The sequence below is a fragment of the Zophobas morio genome, unplaced genomic scaffold (genome assembly GCF_036711695.1).
Source record: "Zophobas morio isolate AGI-343-1 ecotype UQ-CSIRO unplaced genomic scaffold, CSIRO_AGI_Zmor_V1 ptg000016l, whole genome shotgun sequence".
Taxonomy (NCBI): Eukaryota; Metazoa; Arthropoda; class Insecta; order Coleoptera; family Tenebrionidae; genus Zophobas; species Zophobas morio.
This window is the reverse complement of record NW_026972121.1, coordinates 3,236,834-3,261,615: the sequence shown is the minus strand read 5'-3', so window position 1 is coordinate 3,261,615 and position 24,782 is coordinate 3,236,834. Positions and strand designations below refer to the sequence as shown.

The 24,782-nt window shown below is 29.9% G+C and overlaps 1 protein-coding gene across 1 annotated transcript in view; it reads left to right on the top strand.

The window, feature by feature from the left end:
• The window catches only part of LOC135129557 (inverted formin-2), an 87,659-nt gene that overhangs the window by 28,709 nt on the left and 34,168 nt on the right, over positions 1-24,782 (top strand). Inside the window, exon 2 of the mRNA XM_064056734.1 lies at positions 16,766-16,804. Coding sequence (XP_063912804.1) covers positions 16,802-16,804 — 3 coding nt within the window. The 5' untranslated portion in view covers positions 16,766-16,801. The remainder of the gene's footprint in view (positions 1-16,765; positions 16,805-24,782) is intronic.

The window sequence follows — 24,782 nt, the reverse complement described above, 5'->3', positions numbered from 1 at the left end:
ACAAAAACACAACAAAAAACGGAAAAAGAAGTCACAAAAAAGAAAATGAAAAATAGGACAAGAAGTCTACAACAAGGTGACAAAAATGCGATTAAAAGAAGTTTTTGTCCTTTTTTGTGTCTTTTTTAGTCTTTTTTCCACTATTTTTTATCGTCTCTTTTTTTTCAGTCTGCTTTTTTTTTATCAGTCTTGTTTTTTCGTGGTCCTCGTTTTTTATGGGTATTTTTTGGTGGTTCCTTTTTTTGTAATTTTTTGATCCGATTTTTGTTTTCCTCTATTGCCGCATTTTTTGTTCTTTTTTTGTTGCCCTTTTTCAAGGCAATAAACAATAAAATATGCGAAAAAGCTCTATAACAAGGAGTAGTAAAAGGAGACTAAAAACGCGATAAAAATGGGGTTAAAAGAAGGGAGTCACAAAAAGGCAATAAAAGTTGTAAAAAGGAGAAAAAATCGCTACAAAAGAGCGATAAAAAGGCAACCAAAACGGGGGAAAAAAACGACTACGAAATTACAAAAAAGACAAAACAAAAAAAAAGAAAATTCCACAACAATGGAATAAAAAAAGATCGCCATAAAAAGCGCCAAAAAACAATAAAAACGGTTATAAAAGGCAATAAAGAAGTCACAAAAAACGAAAACGAATAAAAGGATAAGAAGTCTACAAAAAAGCGACTGAAAAATGGGACTAAAGTGAAATTAAAAAAAGGGAGTCAAACAAGGTACAAAAAAGCGCTTGGAAAAGGCGACAAAAACAATAAAAAAGGGTAAAAAAAACACGCAACAAAAAGCAGCAACAAAAAATGACTAGAAAAAATTACCAAAAAAACAAAAAGAGCTAATTTGAAAAAAATTTAAGAGCTTCTCCTGTTTTTATCTTGACTTTTTTTCAGAATCTGAAAGAATCTTAAGGATCTTGGTGTATTCATTTTGAAAAATTTTAAAGGAATATTATGGTTTAGAAATTGGTCTAGAGTTATTTCGACCGAATTTCCCTCCCTCTTGGAGTATAAACAAACACAATCAGTAAATTTTGGGATCAAGAACTTTTTAGTAAGGACAAGAAAAATGATAAAAAAGTGACAAAATAATTCCACAAATTATGCAGAGAAAAGGTGATAAAAAGAGGCAAAAAAACTGTGACACACAGAAAAAAACAGCCAAGAAAACAGAAAACCGCGTCAAAAAGTCTACAAAAAAACGACTTGAAAAAATGGCAAAAAAATCAAAAAGAACCAAAAAAACCAAAAATGAGAAAAAAGTGACACAAAAAGAGGACAATAAAATGTTACAAAAAAGTTTACAAGAAAAATAACCAAAAAAAGGGAATAAAAACGGAACAAAAATACAAAAAAAATGAGAAAAACACCAGTGGAGAATGTGATAAAAAAAAGGTCCGACAAAAAACTGCAAGCAAAAGAAAGGAGCCAAAAAAAGGAAACCATTGTGAAAAAAAAGCTACAAAAATACGAAAACAGGACCGAAATCCATAAAAAGTGAGAAAAGGGCCACGTCAACAAGTGAACAAAAAGGGCATAAAAGTGTCAAAAAAATGCAATTACGAAAAATTACCAAAAAAAAAGGAATGAAAAAAAGGTGATTACAGAAAAAAGTGATTAAAAAAGCGCGAAAAATGACAAAAAATGCGACAAAAATGTCACTACAAGTGACGAAGAAAAGCCGTAAAAACGCAACAAAAAGTCCACAAAAATGGGACTACAAAAAACTGAAAAAGAAGTCACAAAAAAGAAAATGAAAAATAGGACAAGAAGTCCAAACAAAGTGACGAAAATGCGATTAAAAGAAAGGAGCCAAAGAAAATGTCAAAAGGACACAAAAAAGGAGAAACATTTAATACAAAAAAAGCGAGAAAAAGTCCACGAAAACAGAAAAAGGCGACTACAAGAAAGAAGAAAAAAGGACAGAAAGTAAATTACGAACGTTATAGAAAAAACAAAATCAAAAAAGACAAGAAGAGCACAAAAAGGTGGTGAAAATGCGAAAACAGAAGATAAAAAAAATGAATTAAAAATAAACGAAAAAACAAGAAGTGACCAAAAGGATACCAAAAACGCAATAAAAATGGGATTAAAACAAGGAAGTAAAAAAAAGGCAATAAAGAACGCAAAGAAAAGGAGAAAAAAATCGCTACAAAAGAGCCACAACAATCCATAAAAAGGATAAAAAAACAAAAAAACGACTACGAAATTACAAAAAAAAAACAAAGAAAAAGAAAAGTCCACAAAAATGGAATAAAAAAGGCTACTATAAAAAGCACCAAAAAAACAACAAAAAACGGTTATAAAAGGCAATATGGAAGTCACAAATAAAGAAAACGAATAAAAGAACAAGAAGTCAAAGGGAGTCAAACAAGGCGACAAAAAAAAATGTAACAAAAAATTCGACAAAAAGCGTTGGAAAAAAGCGATAAAAACAATAAAAAGGACAAAAAACGCAACAAAAGCATCAACAAGGAAAAGTGACTAAAAAAATTACAGAAAAAAATAAATAAAAAGCCAATTTGAAAAAAACTTAAGAGTTCCTCCTATTTTTATTTTGAAAGAATTTTGAGGATCCTGATGTACTCTTTTTGAAAAATTTTAAAGGAATATTGTGGTTCCTAAAAAATCTTTTTTCAAAATTTGAATGAATCTTACTGTTTATATCCTGAAAATTTTTAAAAGAATCTTGGTATTTCATTCTTCTTTTTTTGAGAATTTGAAAGAATCTCGAAGGCCTCTGCTGCTTTATTTTTGAAAAACTTTGATAGAATTTTGGGATCCTTTGTGGCCTTTTGTAAAAGAATTTAAGAGAATATTAGAGGCCCCTGATGTCTTGGTTTTGAAAGAATTTGAACGATCTTGGGCATAGGCTCTTGTTTTGTTTTTGAAAAAAATTAAAAATATCTTGAAAGTGCCTCCTATTTTTATCTGATGGTATTTTGTGAGTTTTTTTCAAAATTTGAAAAAATCTTTTGAATCTTGCTGTTTATATTTTAAAAATATTTAAAAGAACCTTGGCGGTCCTAGTGTGTTTTTTTTTTTGAGAGTTCAAAAGAATCTCATACGCCTCTAGTGTTTTGTTTTTAAAAAACTTTGAAAGGAGAATCTTGGGGGGTACTTATATCTTGTTTTTAACTTGACTTTTTTTCAGAATTGAGAGAATCTTGAGCATCCTGCTGTTTTCATTTTGAAAAATTTTAAAAGAATCTTGGGATTCTGATTAAAAATTAATGAAATTGAAAGAATCTTGGCTGATCTCGTTTTTGAAAAAAATTGAAAAATCTTGAAGATGAACTGGTGTTTTGTTTTTGAAAAAATTTTCAAAAATTTCTTGTTTCTATCCTGAGGTGTTTTGTGACTTTTTTTCAGAATTTGAAAATTTTAAAAGAATCTTGGGATCCTGAAGGCTTTTTTAAGGCTGATGTCTTGTTCTTGAAAGAATTTGAAAAATTTTGAATATGCACTGGTGTTCCGATTTTGAAAAAATTTTCAAAAATCTTAAGAGCTCTTGTTGTTATCCAGGAGTCTTTTGTGACTTTTTTTCAGAATTTGAAAGTCTTGGGGATCTTGCTGTTTTCGTTTTGAAAAACTTTAAAAGAATCTTGGAATCCTGAGAGTCTTTTTAATGAAATTGAAGGAATCTTGGCTGATGTCTTATTTTTGAAAGAATTTGAGAAACCTTGGCGATGACCAGGTGTTTCGTTTTTGAAAAAAATTGAAAGAATCTTGAGAATTCTGCGTTCATTTTGAAAAATTTTAAACGAATCTTGGCGATGTATTTTTTTGAGAATTCGAAAGAATATCTGCTGGTTAATTTTTGAAAAACTTTGAAAGAATCTTAGGATCTTTTGTGTCCTTTTTTTTTAAATTTAAAAGAAACTTCGAAGCGCCTTATTTCTTGTTTTAAATTTTTATCTTGACTTTTTCTCAGAATTTGAAAGAATTTTGAGAATCCTGATGTTTTTATTCTGAAAAATTTTAAAAGAGTATTGGGGTTACTAAACATCTTTTTTCAGAATTTAAAAGAATCCCGAGGGTCTTGGTGTTTATATTTCGAAAATTTTTAAAAGAATCTGGAAGACTTCTACTGTTTGGTTATTGAAAAACTTTGCAAGAAACTTCGGGTCCCTTGAAAGAATCTTGGAGGCACCCGATATCTTGTTTTTGAAAAAATTTTTAGATGTTCTGTTTTTAGTTTGACTTTTTTTCAGAATTTGAAAAACCTTCAGCAATCTTGAAAGCCTTTTATTTCTTGTTTTTGAAAGAATTTGAAAAACCTTGGGGATGAACTGCTGTTTTGTTTTTGAAAAAATCATGAAAGCTCCTGTTTTTATCTTGACTTTTTTCAGAATTTCAAAGAATCTTGAAGATCATGCTGTTTAAATTTTGAAAATTATTATTTTTCTTTTTTAAGAATTCAAAAGAATCTCGAAGGCTGCTTTGTTTTCGAAACACTTTAAAAGAATCTTAAGGTCCCTTGAATCATTTTTTTTTTAATTTAAAAGAGTCTTGAAAGCCCCTTATTTCTTGTTTTTGAAAGCCCCTCTTGTTCTTATCTTGACTTTTTTCCAGAATTTGAAAGAATTTTGAGGATCCTGCTGTATTCATTTTGAAAAATTTTAAAGAAATATTTGGGTTCCTAAAAATTTTTTTTTCAAAATTTGAAAGGATCCTGAATATCTTGATGTTTATATTTTGAAAATTATATTATTGTTCCTTTTTTTTGAGAATTCGAAAGCCTCTTGAGGATCCTGCTGTTTTCATTTTGAAAAATTTTAAAAGAATCTTGGGATACTGAGAGCCTTTTTAATGAAATTGAAAAAATCTTGGCTGATGTCTTGTTCTTGAAAGAATTAAAAAATATTGGAGATAAACTGGTGTTTCGATTTTGAAAAAATTTTCAAAAATCTTGAGAGCTCTTGTTGTTATCCTGGGGTCCTTTGTGACTTTTTTTTCAGAATTTGAAAGAATCTTGAGGATCTTGCTGTTTTCATTTTGAAAAATTCTCTTGGGATCCCAGAGTAATTTGTTTGAAAATTCAAAAGAATCTCGGCTGCCTTTACTGCTTTGTTTTTCAAAAACTTTGAGGAGTTAGTTGTGTCCTGACTGATATCTTGTTTTTCAGAATTTGAAAGAATCTTGGGATCCTAGTGTCTTTTTTTTGACAGAATCTTAGAGACCATTGTGTCCTCTTTGAAAAAAATTTAAGAGAATCTTGGAACTCCTTGATGTCTTGTTTTTGAAAAAAAAAAATGAAAAAGTCTTGAGAGATACTCAGAAAATAGTATAACGGGTGATCAAACAAGTAGAAGAAGAAACCAAAACCAAAATGGAGAATAAAAGTAAAAGAATTTGACTGCAAGCAACGGAGTACATGTACTGGATTTGATTAATAAATTGTTTTTCATTGTAGTTGAATTTAGCTTCTTGAGAGAATGAGGCAAGACGACGACGATAATTCCTCGCGTATTTGTCACCTGTCTCACACTGTAATTATCGCCACTTCCAGCCTTGATATCGCAAAATACCCATCCCCACGTCACATGCTAGTCATCAACTTCTTACCAAACCCTCCGAACATCCAAACAATCCATTCAAGTTGGCAGCGCCTCGCTCCTCAGCCCCAAATAAAAAAAATAAAGCACGTAATGACCAAAGCAGACAAAAATAAACTCCCAAAGATGTAAATAAAGTAAATGAATTTAATCGTCGTTTTATTAACGGTCGGGCTCGAATGCGTCCCAATTTCGTCGCCAGCAGCTCCTTCGACCCGTTCCTCCCAGGTGGGCGTAATGGGTGATTTACCATCTGTTACGTACAATTAACACATAAACTCTGCCATTACAACAAAGAGTAAGGACGCGTTGCCAGTTTCGAGTTCTGATTCGCCATAAAAGCTCGAGAAAAAGTCAGATTTCCATATCGAGAATAATGTTCGCCGATCGCGAAATTTTCCACGCATTAATGATTCAGGACAAAGAGCATTCCACGTGGACGCTGCAGAAATTCCTGGCCCGTTTCGTCAATGAAATGGAAATTAAGCTCAATTTTATTTAATACACATTGCAATTAATTTTAATTATTCGAGAAATTGGTGAGGCGGCACTAATTCGTGACATGATTATTTTTGGTGCACAAAGTGCATGCTTTAAGCGTCTTGCTGTTTCACACTGCAGAATGCGTAGCTGGAAATAATTGCCGATGAGAATGCGAAATTGTGGGTTTAAAGTTGAACACGGCGCCAGGAATGTCGTACAGATCTGGATTTTGAGCCGATATTAGGTCAAGGCATGCCATTTTTCCATAAAATGACTTGTGTTAGAGTTAGTGGTGCAGCGTGAACATTCGTTGCGTAAAATCAAAGCACCAGAACGTGCCAACGAATCAAGGAAAATTAATTCAGTTTTTAGTTATTTACGACTGTATTATTAACGAATCAATTAATTAACATAATTATGATTGTTATTAAAGCTGAAATCTGATCCATTATGTAAATGCGGATTTTATAAATTTCTGTCGGTTGAAGTTTTTATTTACGACATTCACCTTTGGGAAAATGCTTATTAAATTTTCAATCTATTGAAATTTGGCGACTTGTTATCCGAAGAATCTTGCAGTGACCTTTGATTAAGTCAGATTTATGGCTTTGGGGAAGCGGATTATCGACAATCGTAAGTTTGTCACGAAAGCCACAGGTGTTAAATAACTGTAAAATTAGGTTGCATCTATTTTGTTGCGGTTGTGAACGCAGCTTTAAGTTTTTCAAAGAAACGATTGAAACTAATTCGACTATTGTGACGTCATCGGGGTAATTACTTCTGACATATGTCACTTAGATTGTTATTAATTGTGTTAGACTGACAAAGAAAATGTCTGTAATTGAAATTATGTGTTAACAACCCCTAAACGAACGCTACTGTACCGATTTTTAAATCAATAAGTAGGTATGTGGTTAAATGTCAAGGTTCGTGGTTTCATACAAACACAAATTTCTGATGGTTATCTTTCGTGGTTTTTCTGTTTTACTGTTTAATTATCTGTCTACAAAGAAAAATAGTCGACGGGGAACTTTTAATTAAACATTTTAAATAAAAAAGATCTTCATTTTTATTTCTCAAGCATAAGTAGCGAAGTATGTAATCGAGAAGTTTTATGTCGTCTGTGTGTGGGATGTCTGTCGTCTGTCTATGTTTTAGGAACATTGAGTAGATAGAAAAACATTAAACATATTTTTTTTTTAAGTCGCAAAGGACCCCAGTATAAAAATAGAAGAAGCTCTCAAGATTTTCTCAATTTTTTTCAAAAACGAAACACCAGTTCATCTCCAAGATTTTTCAGTTCTTTCAAAAACAAGACATCAGCCAAGATTATTTCAAATACATAAAAAAAAAACTCTCAGGATCCCAAGAGGTTTTTAATTTTAGGGACAAGATTCTTTTGAATTCTCAAAAAAGAGCCTAGAATGCCAAGTTTTTTTTTAAGTTTTTGAAAACGAAAACGGGAGGTTCCCTCAAGATTCTTTCAAACTCTGGAAAAAGTCAAGATAAAAACAAAGACAAAAACACCATTTCATCTCCAAGATTTTTCAAATTTTTTTCAAAAACAAAATATCAGGAGCCTCCAAGATTCTTTTAAATTCTTTTAAAAAAGAATACAACGGACCATAAGATTTTCAGAAACAAAACACCAGTTCACCTTCAAGGTTTTTCAAATTCTTTCAACGAAAAGAAGAAGGAAAGGGGCTTTGAAGTTTCTTTTAAAATTAAAAAAAGGACGCAAAAGACCCTAAGATTCTTTCAAAATTTTTCAAAAACAAGACAGCCGAGATTCTTTCAATTTCATTAAAAGGACTCTCGGATTCCTAGATTCTTTTAAAGTTTTTCAAAACGAAAACAGCAGGATCCTAAAAATACTTTCATTTTCTGAGAAAAATGTCAAGATAAAAACAGGAGTAGCTCTCAAGATTTTTTTTTCAAAAGCAAGACATCAAGGAGTTCCAAGATTCTCTTAAATTCTTTTCAAAGAGGACACAATGGACTCCAAGATTCTGTCAAAAAAAGACACTAGGATCCCAAGATTCTTTCAAATTCTGAAAAAAGCCACAAAGAACGCCAAGAATCTCTCATTGTTTTTCAAAAACAAACCAGCAAATGCCTCTGGGATTCATTCGAATTCTCAAAGTAGACACTAGGATGCCAAGATTATTTTAAAGTTTTTCGAAATGAAAACAGGAGGATCCTCAAGATTCTTTCAAATTCTGAAAAAACAAGACATCAGTGGCCTCCAAGATTCATTTAAATTCTTTTAAAAACAAGACACAACTAACTCCTCAAAGTTTTTGAAAAACAAAACAGTAAAGACATCCGAGATTCTTTTGAATTTTCAAAAAAATGACTGGAATCCCAAGATTTTCTTAAAATATTTCAAAATTAAAACAGCAAGATCCTCAAAATTCTTTCAAATTCTGAAAAAAAAAACCACAAAGGACCCCAGGATAACAACAAGAGTTCTCAAGATTTTTGAAATTTTTTTCAAAATCGAAATACCAGTTCATCTCCAATATTTTCTAATTCTTTCAAGAACAAGACATCAGCGAAGATTCTTTCAATTTCATTAAAAAGGCTCTCAGGATCCCAAGATTCTCTAAAAATATTTCAAAATGAGAATAGCAGGATCCTCAAGACTCTTTTGAATTCTCAAAAAAAGAAAATAATATAATTTTTAAAATATAAACATCAAGATATTCAGGATCCTTTCAAATTTTGAAAAAAAAATTTTTAGGAACCGCAATATTTCTTTAAACTTTTTCAAAATCAATACAGCAGGATGCTCAAAATTCTTTCAAATTCTGAAAAAAAGTCAAGGTAAAAATAGGAGGAGCTTTCAAGATTTTTCCAAAATTTTTCAAAAACAAAACAACAGTTCATTCCTAAGGTTTTGCAATTTCTTTCAAAAACAAGAAATAAGGGGCTTCAAGACTCTTCTAAATAAAAAAAAAATGATACAAGAAAAATAATAATTTTCAAAATATAAACAGGAAGATCTTCAAGATTCTTTGAAATTCTGAAAAAAGTCAAGAAAACAACAGGAGCTTTTAAGATTTTTTCAAAAACAAAACAGTAGTTCATCCCTAAGGTTTTTCAAATTTTTGCAGAAACAAAATGTCGGGTGCCTGTAAGATTTTTTTAAATTCTTTTAAAAAGGGATACAAGGGAACCGAAGATTCTTGCAAAGTTTTTCAAAAACAAAACAGTAGAAGTCTTCCAGATTCTTTTAAAAATGTTCAAAATATGAACACCAATACCCTCGGGATTCTTTTAAATTCTGAAAAAAGACGTTTTTAACCCCAATACTCTTTTAAAATTTTTCAGAATGAAAACAGCAGGATTCTCAGGGTCCTTAAGATACTTTCAAATTCTGAACAAAAGTCAAAATAAAAACAGGAAAAGCTCTCAAGGTTTTTTGGAATATTTTTCAAAAAAAAGAAATAAGGGGCTTTGAAGCTTGTTTTAAATTTAAAAAAAGGACACAAAAGACCCTAAGATTCTTTCAAACCAGCAGATATTCTTTCGAATTCTCAAAAAAGACATCGGCAAATTCGTTTAAAATTTTTCAAAATGAACGCAGAATCCTCAAGATTCTTTCGATTTTTTTCAAAAACGAAACACCTGGTCATCGCCAAAGTTTTCAAATTCTTTCAAAAACAAGACATCAGACAAGATTCTTTCAATTTCATTAAAAAGACTCTCGGATTTCAAGATTCTTTTAAACTTTTTCAAAACGAAAACAGCAGGATCCTTAAGATACTTTCAAATTCTGAAAAAATGTCAAGATAAAAACAGGAGTAGCTGTCAAAATTTTTTATTTTTTATTTTTTTTCAAAAACAAGACAACTCACTTGCAATCTTGGAGCTGTCGAATTCTTTCAAAAACAAGACATCAAGGAGTTCCAAGATTCTGTCAAAAAAAAACCTAGGATCGCAAGATTCTTTCAAATTCTGAAAAAAGTCAAAAGGACCCCAAGAATCTCTCACTATTTTTCAAAAACAAACCAGCAAAGGCCTCTAAGATTCTGTCGGATTCTCAAAGTAGACACTAGGATGCCAAGTCAAAATAAAAACCGGAGATCTCAAATTTTTTCCAAAAACATGATATTAGCTCCCTCCAAGATTCTCTTAAATTTTTTTAAAAAAGAACACAAGGGACCGCAAGATTCTCTCAAAGTTTTGCAAAAATAAAACAGCAGAAGCCTCTGAGATTCTTTTGAATTCTAAAGAAAAGACACTAGAATCCCAAAATTCTTTTAAAAATTTAAAAAATGAAAACAACAAGTTCCTGAAAATTCTTTCAAATTCTGAAAAAATCACAAAAGACCCCAAAAATCTCTCAAAATTTTCAAAAACAAAATAGCAGAGGCCTCCGAGATTCTTCCGAATTCTCAAAAAAGAAACTAGAATGCCAAGATTCTTTTAAAGTTTTTGAAAATGAAAACAGGAGGTTCCCCCAAGATTCTTTCAAATTCTAGAAAACGTCAAGATAAACACAAGAGGAGCTCTCAGAATTTTTTCAAAGACAAAACACCATTTCACCTCCAAGATTTTTCAAATTTTTTTCAAAAACCAAATATCACGGGCTTCCAAGAATCTTTTAAATGAAACTGTAGTTCTTAATGCGATACTTTTAGGGGTCAATTCGATGTCGAGCGAGTCCCCTCTTCTTCACATTCAGACGTAATCTTTTCTAATTCCTTATTTTTATTCTATTTAGATCAACTCGTTCCCTTTTTTAAGTAGTAAGATACTGTTAAGCGCTAATAAAATGGCGGTTCCTGTAAAGCAAATATGTAAAAATCATAAACAACTATATTTCATTTCTTATTTAAGTTTGTTATTAGTAGGAATACATATTGTACAAATGGTAAAACACTAACTAAAATGTTTAAATTTCCTAAAATATTGTATTTCTATTTTTGTATCTTGTTGTAATCATCTTTTTTGTTGATTATATTGTCTTGTTTTCGCATTTTTTCCGAATTTTTGTTACCTTTATGTTTTTACAGCCTTTTTGAGGACTTTTATTGCTTTTTTTGTAGAATTTTTCTTCTCTATTTTTTACGCGTTTTTGACCCCCTTCTTTTAGTCGCATTTTTGCCGCATTTTTCGTCTTTTTTTCGTTAATTTTTTGTAGGTGGTTTTTATCATTTTTTAATGAATTTTTTAGTCTCATGTTTTCAAATCTTTTGTTTTAGTCGCAATTTTTGTGACTCTTTTGTTTCCTTTTCATGTCGCCTTTTTTTGATTGGCATCTTTTACTCACATTTTTGTTGCATATTTTTAAACGACTTTTTTGTCACTTTTGTTGTCAATTTTTGTTGTTTTTTTTTTACTTTTTGGTGCTGTTTTGTGACCTTTTTGTATTTTTTAATTTTGTTTATCCTATTCTTTTGTAGTTTATTTTCTTGCGTATTTTTGTCCTTTTTTATCGCCTTTTTGTAAAGTTTCTTCTTATTAGATTTTCCCTCGACTTTTGTTGGGTATTTTTTGCGCTTTTATTATTACCTACTTCTATAACCTTTTTTGGGGGCTTTTTCTTGTTTTCTTTGTAGTGTTTTTTTCTCTTTTTGTGTTACCTTTTTTACTCCCTTCTTCTAGTCGCATTTTTCGGTTCTCCTTTTTTGACTCGTTTTTTATAGTGGCCTTTTCTTATTTTTTATGTATGTGCTGTTTTCGCATTTTTTTCGCCTTTCTTGCAGACTTTCATCTCTTTTTTTACTATTTTTCTGTGACTTTGATTTCTCGTCGCCTTTTGCGTTTTATTTGAGCCTTTTTTATTGCCCTTTTTTCTGACTTTTTGTGGTAATTTTTTTGCTATTTTTACTTTTCATCCACTGTTTTGTCGCTTTTTTTTGTTGCGGTTTTTCGTCTTCTTTTTTGCAGTTTTTTTTTGTAGTTTATTGACTCTCTTCGTTTAGTTTCCCTTTTCCCCTTATTTTAGTCACTTATGTAGTAAACTTTTTTGTCTTCGTTTTCGAATTTTTGTCGATTTTTGTGAACTTTTAGTCCTTTTTTTTACTTTTTTGAGTCTTTTTCGTTAGTCGGAATTTTTGTGGCTTTTTGTTATCTTTTCTTGCCGTCTGTTGCGTTTTTTCAATCCTTTTTTATGGTTTTTGTCGTAATTTTTTACCTTCCATCAACAGTTTTGGCGCCTTTTTTGTGTTTTTTTGGCAACGGTTTTTTCTCCTCTATCCTCTAATTCTTATGGTCTTTTTATAGAGTTTTTGTAACGTTTTTTTCTCCTTTTTATATTTTCTTGACTCTGTTCGTTTAGTCTCGCTTTTCCTCCTTGGTTTAGTCACTTTTTGTCATAAACTTTTTTTGTATTTTTTATCTTTTGTTTGCATTTTTGTGGAGTTTTTTCTTTTTTTCAGTTCTCTATATTGCATTTTTTGTTCTGTGTTTTTATAACCTCTTTGTGGACCTTCCACCACTTTTTTGTAGCATTTTTTTCTCTCTTTTTGTCTCATTTTTGTCATGTTTATTGTCCCTCTTTTTTTTTCTCATTTTTTTTTGGTCTTCGTTTACGAATTTTTGTCGATTTTTTGTACTTCTTTTTACCATCTTTCTATGACTTTTTTGACACCTTTTTGTCAGTGGGGTCTTTTGTGACTTTTTCTATCTTTTCTTGTCGTCGTTTGCTATTTTTTACTTTTCATCAACTGTTTTGTCGCCTTTTTTGTGTTTTTTTATTGAAACGGTTTTTTGTCCTCTATCGTCTGTTTTTTCTGGCCTTTTTATAGTTTTTTTCGTCTTTTTTGTTACATTTTTTTGTAATTTATTGACTCTCTTCGTTTAGTTTCGCTTTTCCCCATTGTTTTAGTCACTTTGTATCGTAAACTTTTTGCATTTTTTTGTAGACGTTTTACCACTTTTTATGTAGCATTTTTTCCCTCTCTTTTTGTCTCATGTTTGTCGAGTTTATTGTCCCTCTTTTTTCTCATTAAAAAAAAATTGTTTTCGAATTTCTGTCAACTTTTTTGAGGTCTTTTGTCCTTTTTCCACTGTCTTTTTTATTACGTTTTTGTCTCCTTTTTGCTAGTCGGATTTTTTGTGCCCTTTTGTTAACTTTTCTTGTCGTCTTTTGCGATTTTTGATTTTTTTTTGTTGTCCTACTTATGACATTTTTGGTGTAATTCTTTTGTTTTTTTACTTTTCATCAACTGTTTTTCGGCATTTTATGTATTTTTTTTTGGAACGGATTTTTGTCTTCTATTCTCTATTTTTATGACATTTTTATATAGTTTTTGCAATTTGTTTTCCTCTTTTTTGTTATATTTTTTTTGTACTTTATTGACTCTCTTCGTTTAGTTTCGCATTTCCCTCTTATTTTAGTCACTTTTTGTCGTAAATTTTCTTTTGCATTTTTTGTAGTTTTTTCTTTTTTTTAATTGTCTTGATTGCATTTTTTGCCCTCTATTTTTTATAACCTTTTTTCCTCTCTTTTTGTCTCATTTATGTCGTGTTTATTGTCTTTGTTTTTTTTCATTTTTTTTTATTTTTTGGTCTTCGTTTATGAATTTTTTCAACTCTTTTGTGGACCTTTTGTCCCTTTTTCACTATCTTTATATACTATTTTTTAATGACTTTCTTGACTCCTTTTTGTTAGGGAGATTTTTTGTGGCATTTTGTTTTTTTTTTGTCCTTATTTGTGACTTTTTGTCGTAATTTGTTGGTGTCTTTTACTTTTCATCAAGTGTTTTGCCGCCTTTTTGTTTTTTTTTGCAATGGTTTTTGTCCTTTTTATCCTGTATTTTTTATGGCCTTTTTGTAGTTTTTTCTTCATTTTTGTTATTTTTTTTACTCTTTTCGTTTAGTCGCGCTTTTCCCCCATTGTTTTAGTCACTTTTTTCGTAATTTTTTTGGATTTTTTGTCCTTTGTTTGCATTTTTTGTGTAGTTTTTTCTTTTCTTTATTTCTCATTATTGCATTTTTGTTTTCTGTTTTTATAACCTTTTTTGGAGCTTTTTTTTATGATTTTTTTGCCGCCTTTTTTGTTGACTTTTTGTGTTTTTCCCATTCTCCTTTTTTGTGACTTTTTTACTCTTCTTATGTTAGTGTTTTTTTTTTTATTTTTTGTTATCTATTCTTGCCGTCCTTCGCATTTTTTTACCCTTTTTTTATAGTCCTTTTTGTGACTTTTGACGTAATTTTTTTGCTGTTTTTTTACTTTTCACCCACGGTTTTATCGCCTTTTCTGTTTTTTTTTGTAGCGGTTTTTTGATCTCTTTTTTTTGTAGTTTTTTTTTTTTGGTAGATATTTTGTCCTGTTTTATCCTATGTTTTTTTATGGTCTTTTTGTTCAGTTTTTGTAACGTTTTTTCTTCTTTTTTGTTATCTTTTTTGTAGTTGTGTAACCCTCTTCGTTTGGTCGTGCTTTCCCCCCCTTGTTTTAGTCATTTTTTTGTCATAATTTTTTTGCATTTCTTATCCTTTGTTTGCATTTTTTGTGGAATTTTGTCTTTTTTTTTAATTCCCTTTATTGCATTTTTTCCTCAATTTTTTGTCGCACTTTTGTTGTGTTGTCCCTCTGTTTTCTCATATTATATGATTTTTTTGTTGCCTTTTTGTCCTTTTTTCATTGGCTTTTTTGTGACTTCTTTGACTCCTTTTTGTTCACTGCTGTTTGTGACTTTTTGTTATCTTTTTTTGTCGTCTTTTGCGTTTTTGTGATCCTTTTTTATTGTCCTTTTTTGTGACTTTTGGCGTATTTTTTTTTGCTGATTTTTACTTTTCACCCACTGTTTTGTCCCCTTTTTCGTGTTTTTTTTTTGGTAGTGTTTTGTCCTCTTTTTTGTAGATTTTTTAATCTATTTTATGGTCTATTTTATGTGGTCGTTTTATAGAGTTTTTGTAATGTTTTTTCCTCTTTTTATTTTCTTTTTTGTAGTTTTTTGACTCTTCGTTTAATCGCGCTCATCCCCCCCTTTTTCTGCATTTTTTTATCTTTGGTTTGAATTTTTTGTGTTTTTTTTTTGTTTTTGAATTAAAAAAAACACAATTATTATATTTTTTGTACCTTTTTGTTGATTTTTTTGCCACTTTTTTGTAGTATTTTTTCCTACCTATTTCTCTCATTTTTGTCGTATTTATTGTCCCTTTTTTTTCCATTTTTTGATGATCTTTTTGTCCTCGTTTTATAATAATTTTGGTCGCTTTTTTTGTGACCTTTTCCCCTTTTTTTCTGATCTTCTTTTGGCTCTCTTCTATTAGCTGCAATTTGTTTGCTGCTTTTTGACTTTTTTATCGCCTTTTTATTCGTGGAATTGTTTTGTTGCAATTTTTAACCTCTTTTTGTGAACTTTTTTCCCGTTTTTGATGATCACAAAAGCTGATTATGAAAAAGTACTTAAGACACCATACTTCTTTACGTACAGTTTAACAATCCACACCTATTTCTATTTTAACTTTTAGAAATCATAATAAAAAATAAAATTGCAATATTAAATCTTATAATTTATCCAAGAAACTGAATTTGTTTTATTGTATGTACGGGGCGAGGAAAATTCTGTGTAAATAATTTTGGACCAACTTTTTTTACTTCCTGCCCTTCCAATTCACGTTTTGTTGATTTCTTGTTGTAATTTGTAGCGAGTCCCCTCATCTTAGTAGAAACGGATGTAGGGGTTGAATCCAATTATTACCAGCAGTAATCATTATAGCATCATTTGTAGCATCTTATAATAAATATACGATAAATAATAGAATCATCATAAAAATTGGAAACGTTCCGCGAAAAATTAATATTTAGTATCAATCTGTCAAAAACTTGATTAAATTCTACAAATTTGCAGTTAACAACTCTATCAAAAAAAAAATTATATTTTATATTGTTTTATGAAATATGACGTCATCATTTTCTTATAATTAAATAAGCGTCATTACTACGAACCAAAACGTAGTAAAACTCTACTTCCCCTACCATCATTAAGCAACACCGAAGAAATCGCCTAATCCAGCCCAAAAAAGTGTCACAAAAACCTGTTAACATTCCTCGCACTAATTGTATAACGATTCTATTTACAATTTTAATTAACACCGAAACTTGTGAATAGGAAGTACCGATTTTCTGCTAACCCCCTTTCCAAATTACACGCAAACAAAAAATTCAAACACGGAAAAATTTTAATTAAAACAACTTTCATGGTGTTAAAAGCTTACAATTTACCGAATCGCTCAGTTACTTAATATCGACGTTGCGTCCGCGCTTGATTTATAGATAAGTGGACCCGTTTGATTGACTTACAACAGGAAACCACTTCAGACAAATTTACAAGCCCATCAGTGTCACCGCCTCGACTAATTCGCACGAGGCCGGAAATTCGAGCCGAAAATTTTTAAGATTAATGGTAACGATGGTATCTGCCGGCCCGATAAATCACGATTGTGCAACGGAATTGCCTAATTCCTCATAATTACCGCTAATTATTAATAGGCAAATCCACGGTCGTGCACGACCGCAACCACATCACAGCCGTCCCATAAATAAAGCAACCACGAGTGGCTTAAGCCGTACTTAAGTGGGTGATCACGTGGGAACGATCCTCCGCGCTCGATTCTGACATGTGTTGAAATTGCGAAACGTCTAAAACAATTTCATTGAACATCATAAATTCGACAACCTTGTACGGTCATAACCGATTCATGAATTACCGTGAGGCTGATAAACGTCATTGATCGTCTCGACATGAATACAGCGCTTTTTTTTTGCAGGTTGGTCCACCTGGATGTGTCCCGCTCGACCATTTGATGGTAAGTCAAGGCCGGTCCAAATGTCACAAACCTGCCCGTAAAAATGCAATCACAATTAGCGTGGAAATGGATTTTCGTAAATAACTGATTGATATTTTAATAAAAGGCCGATTTGCAATGCAAATTTTGCTGGAATTTATGTGATATGTTTTTGCGGTTGACGCCAATTAATAAATGCTTCGTCTAAGTCTTGTCGGGTAGGCGACTCTGGGTCAACAACCAACTAATTTCGAAGACTTAACGCTATTATGGCCTTTCCAGCCCACTTTGCATGTTTCGGTCGTAATTCCGATAATAGGCTGAGTGCGTCCCGCAAGGGTCCTCGATAACACCTTGTTTTTTCGGTTCTTAGAAATGGATCGAAATGTTAGCGGGTCATCGCCAGATTTAGGTGGTTTCGGAGTTTTCAAGGAGCTTTTGTCACGAATTATCTGCGGGCCAGGATACACCTCACTTTCCATTTTCTGTCATTCTTGTTTAAATTTTATAAGATAAGTTACTGCTGTATTTGTGAGTCATGAATCCGTGTTGATTTTTGGGAAAAAATCAACAAGGTGTAACATTAACTTACTGCTCTGAAATCATGAATCCTTTCGGAAGAATTTTTCCGTTTCTCAAGTTTTTTCAATTTTTGGAATTTCGATTTTTCAATTTCTCAATTTTTAAATTTTGGGACATTCCAATTTTTTTATTGAATTTTCCACTTTCCATTTTTCGATATTCGAATTTTAATGTTTTTATTTTTGATTTCTCGATTTTTTTTATTTTTCCATTTTTAGATTTTTCGCTTTTACAATTTTTGACTTTCAATATTTCGTTTTTCGAATTTTTGATTTTGCGAATTTTCGATCTTTAGGTTTTCGGTTTTCGATATTTCCGCTTTTCGAATTTTAGATCGCAAGATTTTCGATTTGTAGAGCTTTTTTCGACTTTTAGAATTTCCAATCTTCGATTTTTCGAATTTGCAATTTTTCAAATTTTCCATTCTTCAGTTTCTTGTTTTTAATTTTTTTACTTTTCGAATTTTCGATATTTAAATTTTCGATTTTTTCACTCTTCGATTTTAAATTTTTCCATTTTTCAGTTTTTGATTTTTTGATTTTCGAATTTTCATTTTCTTATATTTCGCTTTTTCAGTTTCTCAATTTTTAAATTTTCGGACTTTCCAATTTTTCGAATTTTAGTTTTCGATTACTAGGATACTTGCTCGATATTCGAATTTTTGATTTTGCAGTTTTCCCATTTTTAGATTTTCGAATTTTCCGTTTTTTGGATATTTGATTCACCGAATTTTCCATTTTTTTATATTCGAATTTTCAATTTGTTTCCTTTTCGGAATCTCGATTTTTCACTTTTGGTTTTTTAATTTTTCGTATTTGCCATTTTTCAAATTTTCTATTCTTCAGTTTTCAGACTTTTTAATTTTTTACTTTTCGATTTTTGGATATTCAAATTTCGAATTTTTGTCTGTCCTATTTTAAATTTTTCCGTTTTTCCATTTTCGATTTTTTGATTCTTGGAATTTTTGATTTTGCAGATTTTCGATCTTTTGATTTTCGAATTTTCGGTTTTTCAAATGTTTGGTTCACCGAATTTTCAATATTCAATTTTACACCTCTTCGATTTTTTAAATTTTCCATTCTTCAGTTTTTAGGCTTCTTAATTTTTTCACTTTTCGATTTTTTGATATTCATATTTTCGATTTTTTCATTCTTCAATTTTAAATTTTTCCATTTTTTCGTTTTCGATTTTTTGATTTTACAATTTTCGATTTTTCGATTCTTGGATTTTTGAATTTTTGATTTTGCGGATTTTCGATCTTTGGATTCTCGAATTTTCCCGATTTTTCACTTTTTCGATTTTTGATTTTTCGAATTTGTCATTTTTCAAATTTTCCATTTTTTCAGTTTTTAGACATTTTAATTTTTTTTAACAATAATCAAATTTTCGATTTTTTCAGTCTTCGATTTTTCAAATTTTCCATTCTTCAGTTTTTAGACTTCTTAATTTTTCCATTTTCGATTTTTTTGATTTTTGAATTTTTGATTTTGCGGATTTTAGATCTTTTGATTCTCGAATTTTCGGTTTTTCAAATGTCTGGTTCATCGAATTTTCCATTTTCGAATTTTAGATCGCTCGATTTTCGATTGCACGAGTTTTTTTTTTGGTTTTTGAAATTTCCAAATTTTAATTTTTCGATTTACGAATTTTCAGTTTCTCAATTTTAAAATTTTTGGATTTTGGACGTTCCAATTTTTCGAATTTTAGTTTTTTCAATTTTCGATTTTTTGAATATTTGATTCAAGGAATTTTCCAAATTCGAATTTCCATTATTCGAATTCTCAATTCTTTAAATTTCGATTTTTTGATTTTCCAATTTTTCCATTTTTCAATTTTTCGCCTTTAGAATTTTACATTTCGATTATTGGATTTTTGATTTTTCGAAATCTCGATTTTCGAATTTTTCATTTTGTGGTTTTTTCATTTTTAGATTTTCGAATTTCTCGTTTACTAAAAATTCCATTCCACTTTTCAGTATTCGAATTTTCAGTTTGATTCCTTTTCGAAAATCCGGATTTTTCACTTTTTCGATTTTTGATTTTTCGAATTTGCCATTTTTAAAATTTTCCATTCTTCAGTTTTTAGACTTTTTATTTTTTTTAAAGAATAATCAAATTTTCGATTTTTTCAGTCTTTGATTTAAAATTTTTTCATTTTCAGTTTCACGATTTTTTGAGTTTAAAATTTTCGATTTTTTGACTCGATATTTCGTTTTTACTACATTTTGTTTCTTGGATTTTTGAGTTTTCGAAAGCTCGATTTTCAAATTTTTGGTTCATCGAATTTTCTATTTTTCAGTATTCGAATTTTGAATTTGTTTCCTTTTCGATATCTCGATTTTTCAGATTTTCCATTCTTCAGTTTTTAGACTTTTTAATTTTTCCGTTTTCGATTTTGTTGATTTTTGAATTTTTGATTTTGCGGATTTTAGATCTTTTGATTCTCGAATTTTCGGTTTTTCAAATGTCTGGTTCATCGAATTTTCCATTTTCGAATTTTAGATCGCTCGATTTTCGATTGCACGAGTTTTTTTTTTGAATTTTGAAATTTCCAATTATTAATTTTTCGATTTACGAATTTTCAGTTTCTCAATTTTAAAATTTTTGGATTTTGGACGTTCCAATTTTTCGAATTTTAGTTTTTTCAATTTTCGATTTTTTAAATATTTGATTCAAGAAGTTTTCCAAATTCGATTTTCCATTATTCGAATTCTCAATTCTTTAAATTTTGATTTTTTGATTTTCCAATTTTTCCATTTTTCAGTTTTTCGCCTTTGGAATTTTACATTTCGATTATTGGATTTTTGATTTTTCGAAATCTCGATTTTCGTTCGAAATTTTCATTTTGTGGTTTTTTTCATTTTTAGATTTTCGAATTTCTCGTTTACCAAAAATTCCATTCCACTTTTCAGTATTCGAATTTTCAGTTTGTTTCCTTTTCGAAAATCCCGATTTTTCACTTTTTCGATTTTTGATTTTTCGAATTTGTCATTTTTCAAAATTTCCATTTTTTCAGTTTTTAGGCATTTTAATTTTTTTTAACAATAATCAAATTTTCGATTTTTTCAGTCGTCGATTTTTCAAATTTTCCATTCTTCAGTTTTTAGACTTCTTAATTTTTCCGTTTTCGATTTTTTTAATTTTTGAATTTTTGATTTTGCGGATCTTAGATCTTTTGATTCTCGAATTTTCGGTTTTTCAAATGTCTGGTTCATCGAAATTTCCATTTTCGAATTTTAGAGCGCTCAATTTTCGATTGCACGAGTTTTTTTTTTTGGTTTTTGAAATTCCCAAATTTTAATTTTTCGATTTACGAATTTTCAGTTTCTCAATTTTAAAATTTTTGGATTTTGGACGTTCCAATTTTTCGAATTTTAGTTTTTTCAATTTTCAATTTTTTGAATATTTGATTCAAGGAATTTTCCAAATTCGAATTTCCATTATTCGAATTCTCAATTCTTTAAATTTCGATTTTTTGATTTTCCAATTTTTCGCCTTTAGAATTTTACATTTCGATTATTGGATTTTTGATTTTTCGAAATCTCGATTTTCGAATTTTTCATTTTGTGGTTTTTTTCATTTTTAGATTTTCGAATTTTCCGTTTTCTAAAAATTCCAGTCCACTTTTCAGTATTCGAATTTTCAGTTTGTTTTCTTTTCGAAAATCTCGATTTTTCACTTTTTCAATTTTTGATTTTTCGATATTTCGAATTTTCGATTTTTCAAATATTTGATTCATCGAATTTTCGATTCTTCAGTATTCGAATTTTCAGTTTGTTTCCTTTTCGAAATCTCGATCTTTCAGTTCTTCGATTTTTAATTTTTCGAATTTTCAATTCTTCAATTTTTTTACTTCCCGATTTTTCGATATTCAAATTTTCGATCTTTTTCACATTTCGATTTAAAATTTTTCCATTCTTCAGTTTTTCGATTTTTTATTTTTCGCGTCTTCGATTTTCGATTTTTAATTTTTCAGTTTTTAGACATTTAATTTTGTTCGGATTTGGTTTTTCATTCTCCAATTTTTAATTTTTTTGACTTTCCAATTTTTCGTTTTTTCAATTTTTGATTTTTCGATATTTCGAATTTTCGATTTTTCAAATATTTGATTCATCGAATTTTCGATTCTTCAGTATTCGAATTTTCAATTTGTTTCCTTTTCGAAATCTCGATCTTTCAGTTCTTCGATTTTTAATTTTTCGAATTTTCAATTCTTCAATTTTTTTACTTCCCGATTTTTCGATATTCAAATTTTCGATCTTTTTCACATTTCGATTTAAAATTTTTCCATTCTTCAGTTTTTCGATTTTTTATTTTTCGCGTCTTCGATTTTCGATCGAATTTTCAATCTTTCTATTTTCGTTTTCCCGATTTTTGATTTTTCGAATTTTCGATTTTTAATTTTTCAGTTTTTAGACATTTAATTTTGTTCGAATTTGGTTTTTCATTCCCCAATTTTTAATTTTTTTGACTTTCCAATTTTTCGTCTTTTCAATTTTTGATTTTTCAATATTTCGAATTTTCGATTTTTCAAATATTTGATTCATCGAATTTTCGATTCTTCGGTATTCGAATTTTCGATTTTTGAATTTTCGAATTTGTCATTTTTTAATTTTTCCATTCTTCAATTGTTAGACTTAAATTTTTTACTTTACGATTTGCGATATTCAAATTTTTGATTTAAAATTTTTCCATTCTTCAGTTTTTCGATTTTTTTAATTTTTCGCGTCTTCGATTTTCGATCGATTTTTTTTCGATTTTTTTATTTTTTAGTTTTTAGACTTTTAATTTTTTTTTAACTTCTGTTTTTAATTTACCCATTTTTCATTTTTTCGACTTTCTGATGTTTCGTTTTTTCAATTTTCGATTTTTAACACATTTCGATTAATATTTTTGATTTTTCGATAATTCAAATTTTCGATTTTTCAAATATTTGACTCATCGTATTTTCAATTTGTTTCCTTTTGATTTCTCGATTTTCTAATTTTTCAATACGATTTTTCAAATTTTTGGTATTTCAAATTTTCGATTTTTGGTTTTTCGAATTTGCCATTTCTCAATTTTTCCATTGCTCAGTTTTTAGACTGCTTAATTTTTACTTTTCGATATTTCGATATTCAAATTTTCGATTTTTTCACTTTTCGATTTAAAATTTTTCCATTCTTCAGTTTTTCAATTTTTTGATTTGGCGAGTCTTCGATTTTCGATGCTTGGACTAAAAGTTAAAAATCTTTCTAATTTTCGCTTTTTCGATTTTTGATTTTTCAGTTTCCGATTTTTCGAACATTTGATGCGTCGAATTTTTAATTTTTCGACTTTGGATTTTTCGATATCTCGAATTTGAATTTAATTTGCAGTTTTCGAAATTTCGTATTTTCCTATTTTGAATTTTTGGATATTCCATGTTCAATTTTTTAAATTTCAATTTCTCGACTTTTCACCTTTTGCGATTGTTCGACTTCGGCTATTTCGTTATCTCTCTGTATATTTCGTTTCTGGAATTTTTCCATTAGATTTTCGAATGCTCGGTTTTCCGACTTTTCGGATTTTCGTTTTTCGGACTTAAGTTTTTAGACTTTTCAGTTTTTTTACTTTTTCCATTCTTAAGTTTTTCGATTTTTCAATATATTTTCCGGTTTTTCGCTTTTTGATTTTCCGATGTTTCAGTTTTTAAATGCTTTACACTATCAGTTTTTACACTTTTTAATTTTTTTACTATTCAATTTCTCGAATTTTCAGCTTTTCCATTCTTCAGTTTTTCGATTTTTCAGTTTTTTTACTTTTGGATTTTTTGATTTCTCGAGTCTCGATTTTTCGAATTTTCGATTGTCGATATCAGAATTTTCAACCTTTCCACTTTTCGATTTTTCAATTTTCGATTTTTTGACTTTCCGGAAGATTTTTTTATTTTTCGTAGTTATTACTTACGCCACTAGTTTTGACTTTATAAAGATTGTCACGAAACAAAAATGGCAAAACCAAATTTTCCAAATTTTATAATTTTTCAAAGAAGCGTGATTTATTGGACTTTAGTTCAATGGCGAGGGAAGTTCTGTGGAAATAATCTTCGACCAACTGTTTTGAATTTTAAAATACGTTCAAATGGACCGAGTCTATTTCATTCCAATGTCATACGAATGAAAAATTAAAAAAAATATATATGTATGTAACAAGTATAACTTAAGAAAAAATGCGTAAATAATAAATTAAACATGCGTATTGCAAAAAGAGTTTATAAATAAAGAAAAAAATAAGAAAAGAAATTAAAAAGTCAGATTTCAATACTATATCACAAATATTCCACGGGCCAGGATACTTCTCACTTTTTCTGAAATTTAGTTGCCTCTGTTATTATGTATACTAAAGTCACCATTTTTGGGTCCTTGCAAAATTTTACAGCTTTAAAGTTAACGATTTCCAACTTCTTACCAGTTAAACCATTAATTATACCCTTCGGTTAAAGCTTGATAAAGTTTTTAATAACTTAAGAGAAACAAATATAAAAACAAATATTTTGTACTCTCTAGGAGAGACCTAAAACAAAAGTAATGCGTTTATCTAATCTCGACAATTTTTGTACCCAGGAGGTCACAGTAATGGGAATAAATTTATTGTTATTAAAAAATATACCGAAATAGAAGTCGATAAGTAAAGATATCTGACATAATTTTACATGTTGTCAAACGACAACGTCTGATACTGGAATTGTGATTGCAAAAATCAATAAGATTATCTAATTGTAAACAAAACAAAAAAAAAAAACAAACAAAGAAACGAAAAATAAATTAAAAATGTATGTAATAAGTTTAAACTCATTTGTAGCCATTCATTCACACAGAAATTTAAACCACCATCAGACAAACAAATTTTTATAGTTCTCTAAGTCTGGCTTTAACGTGCACTTAATAAAAATATTTATCACCTTAAAAACGCCGTTTACGACTCTTTAAGAGCATCACGTGACGAGTACTGAAAGACGCCTAATAAGGGAACAGTGCAACCAATCTCCAGCCCCAAATTTTCGATAATAAACCCCGACATTATTCAATCCCATTACTCGCGAAAACGCCACTTAATACCGTTTAATTTCCATAAAACCAGTGTAAAACCGGCCCTAGCTATAATCAAGCAACCAACTGCAAATTGATTAATACCCGCCTCCCGTCGCTAGAAAATCCAGTTCGACGATTCCATCGCGCTCACTAACTCCGATTAGGCGCAGCAAATATAGACATTAGGTAGGCGAACTGGATCGTGACAACGCCGCTTTTCTCGAAACGCACAGGTGCGCTGGAAACCCTACAGGAAAAACATGGGACCCCGAGTGGCGCCGTGCGGCGGTCCTGGCCTTTCGATCAGACAACCGGAGATTTGGATGGTCGCTGAGGCGCCAACCTCACATGTGATAGTTGCCCATT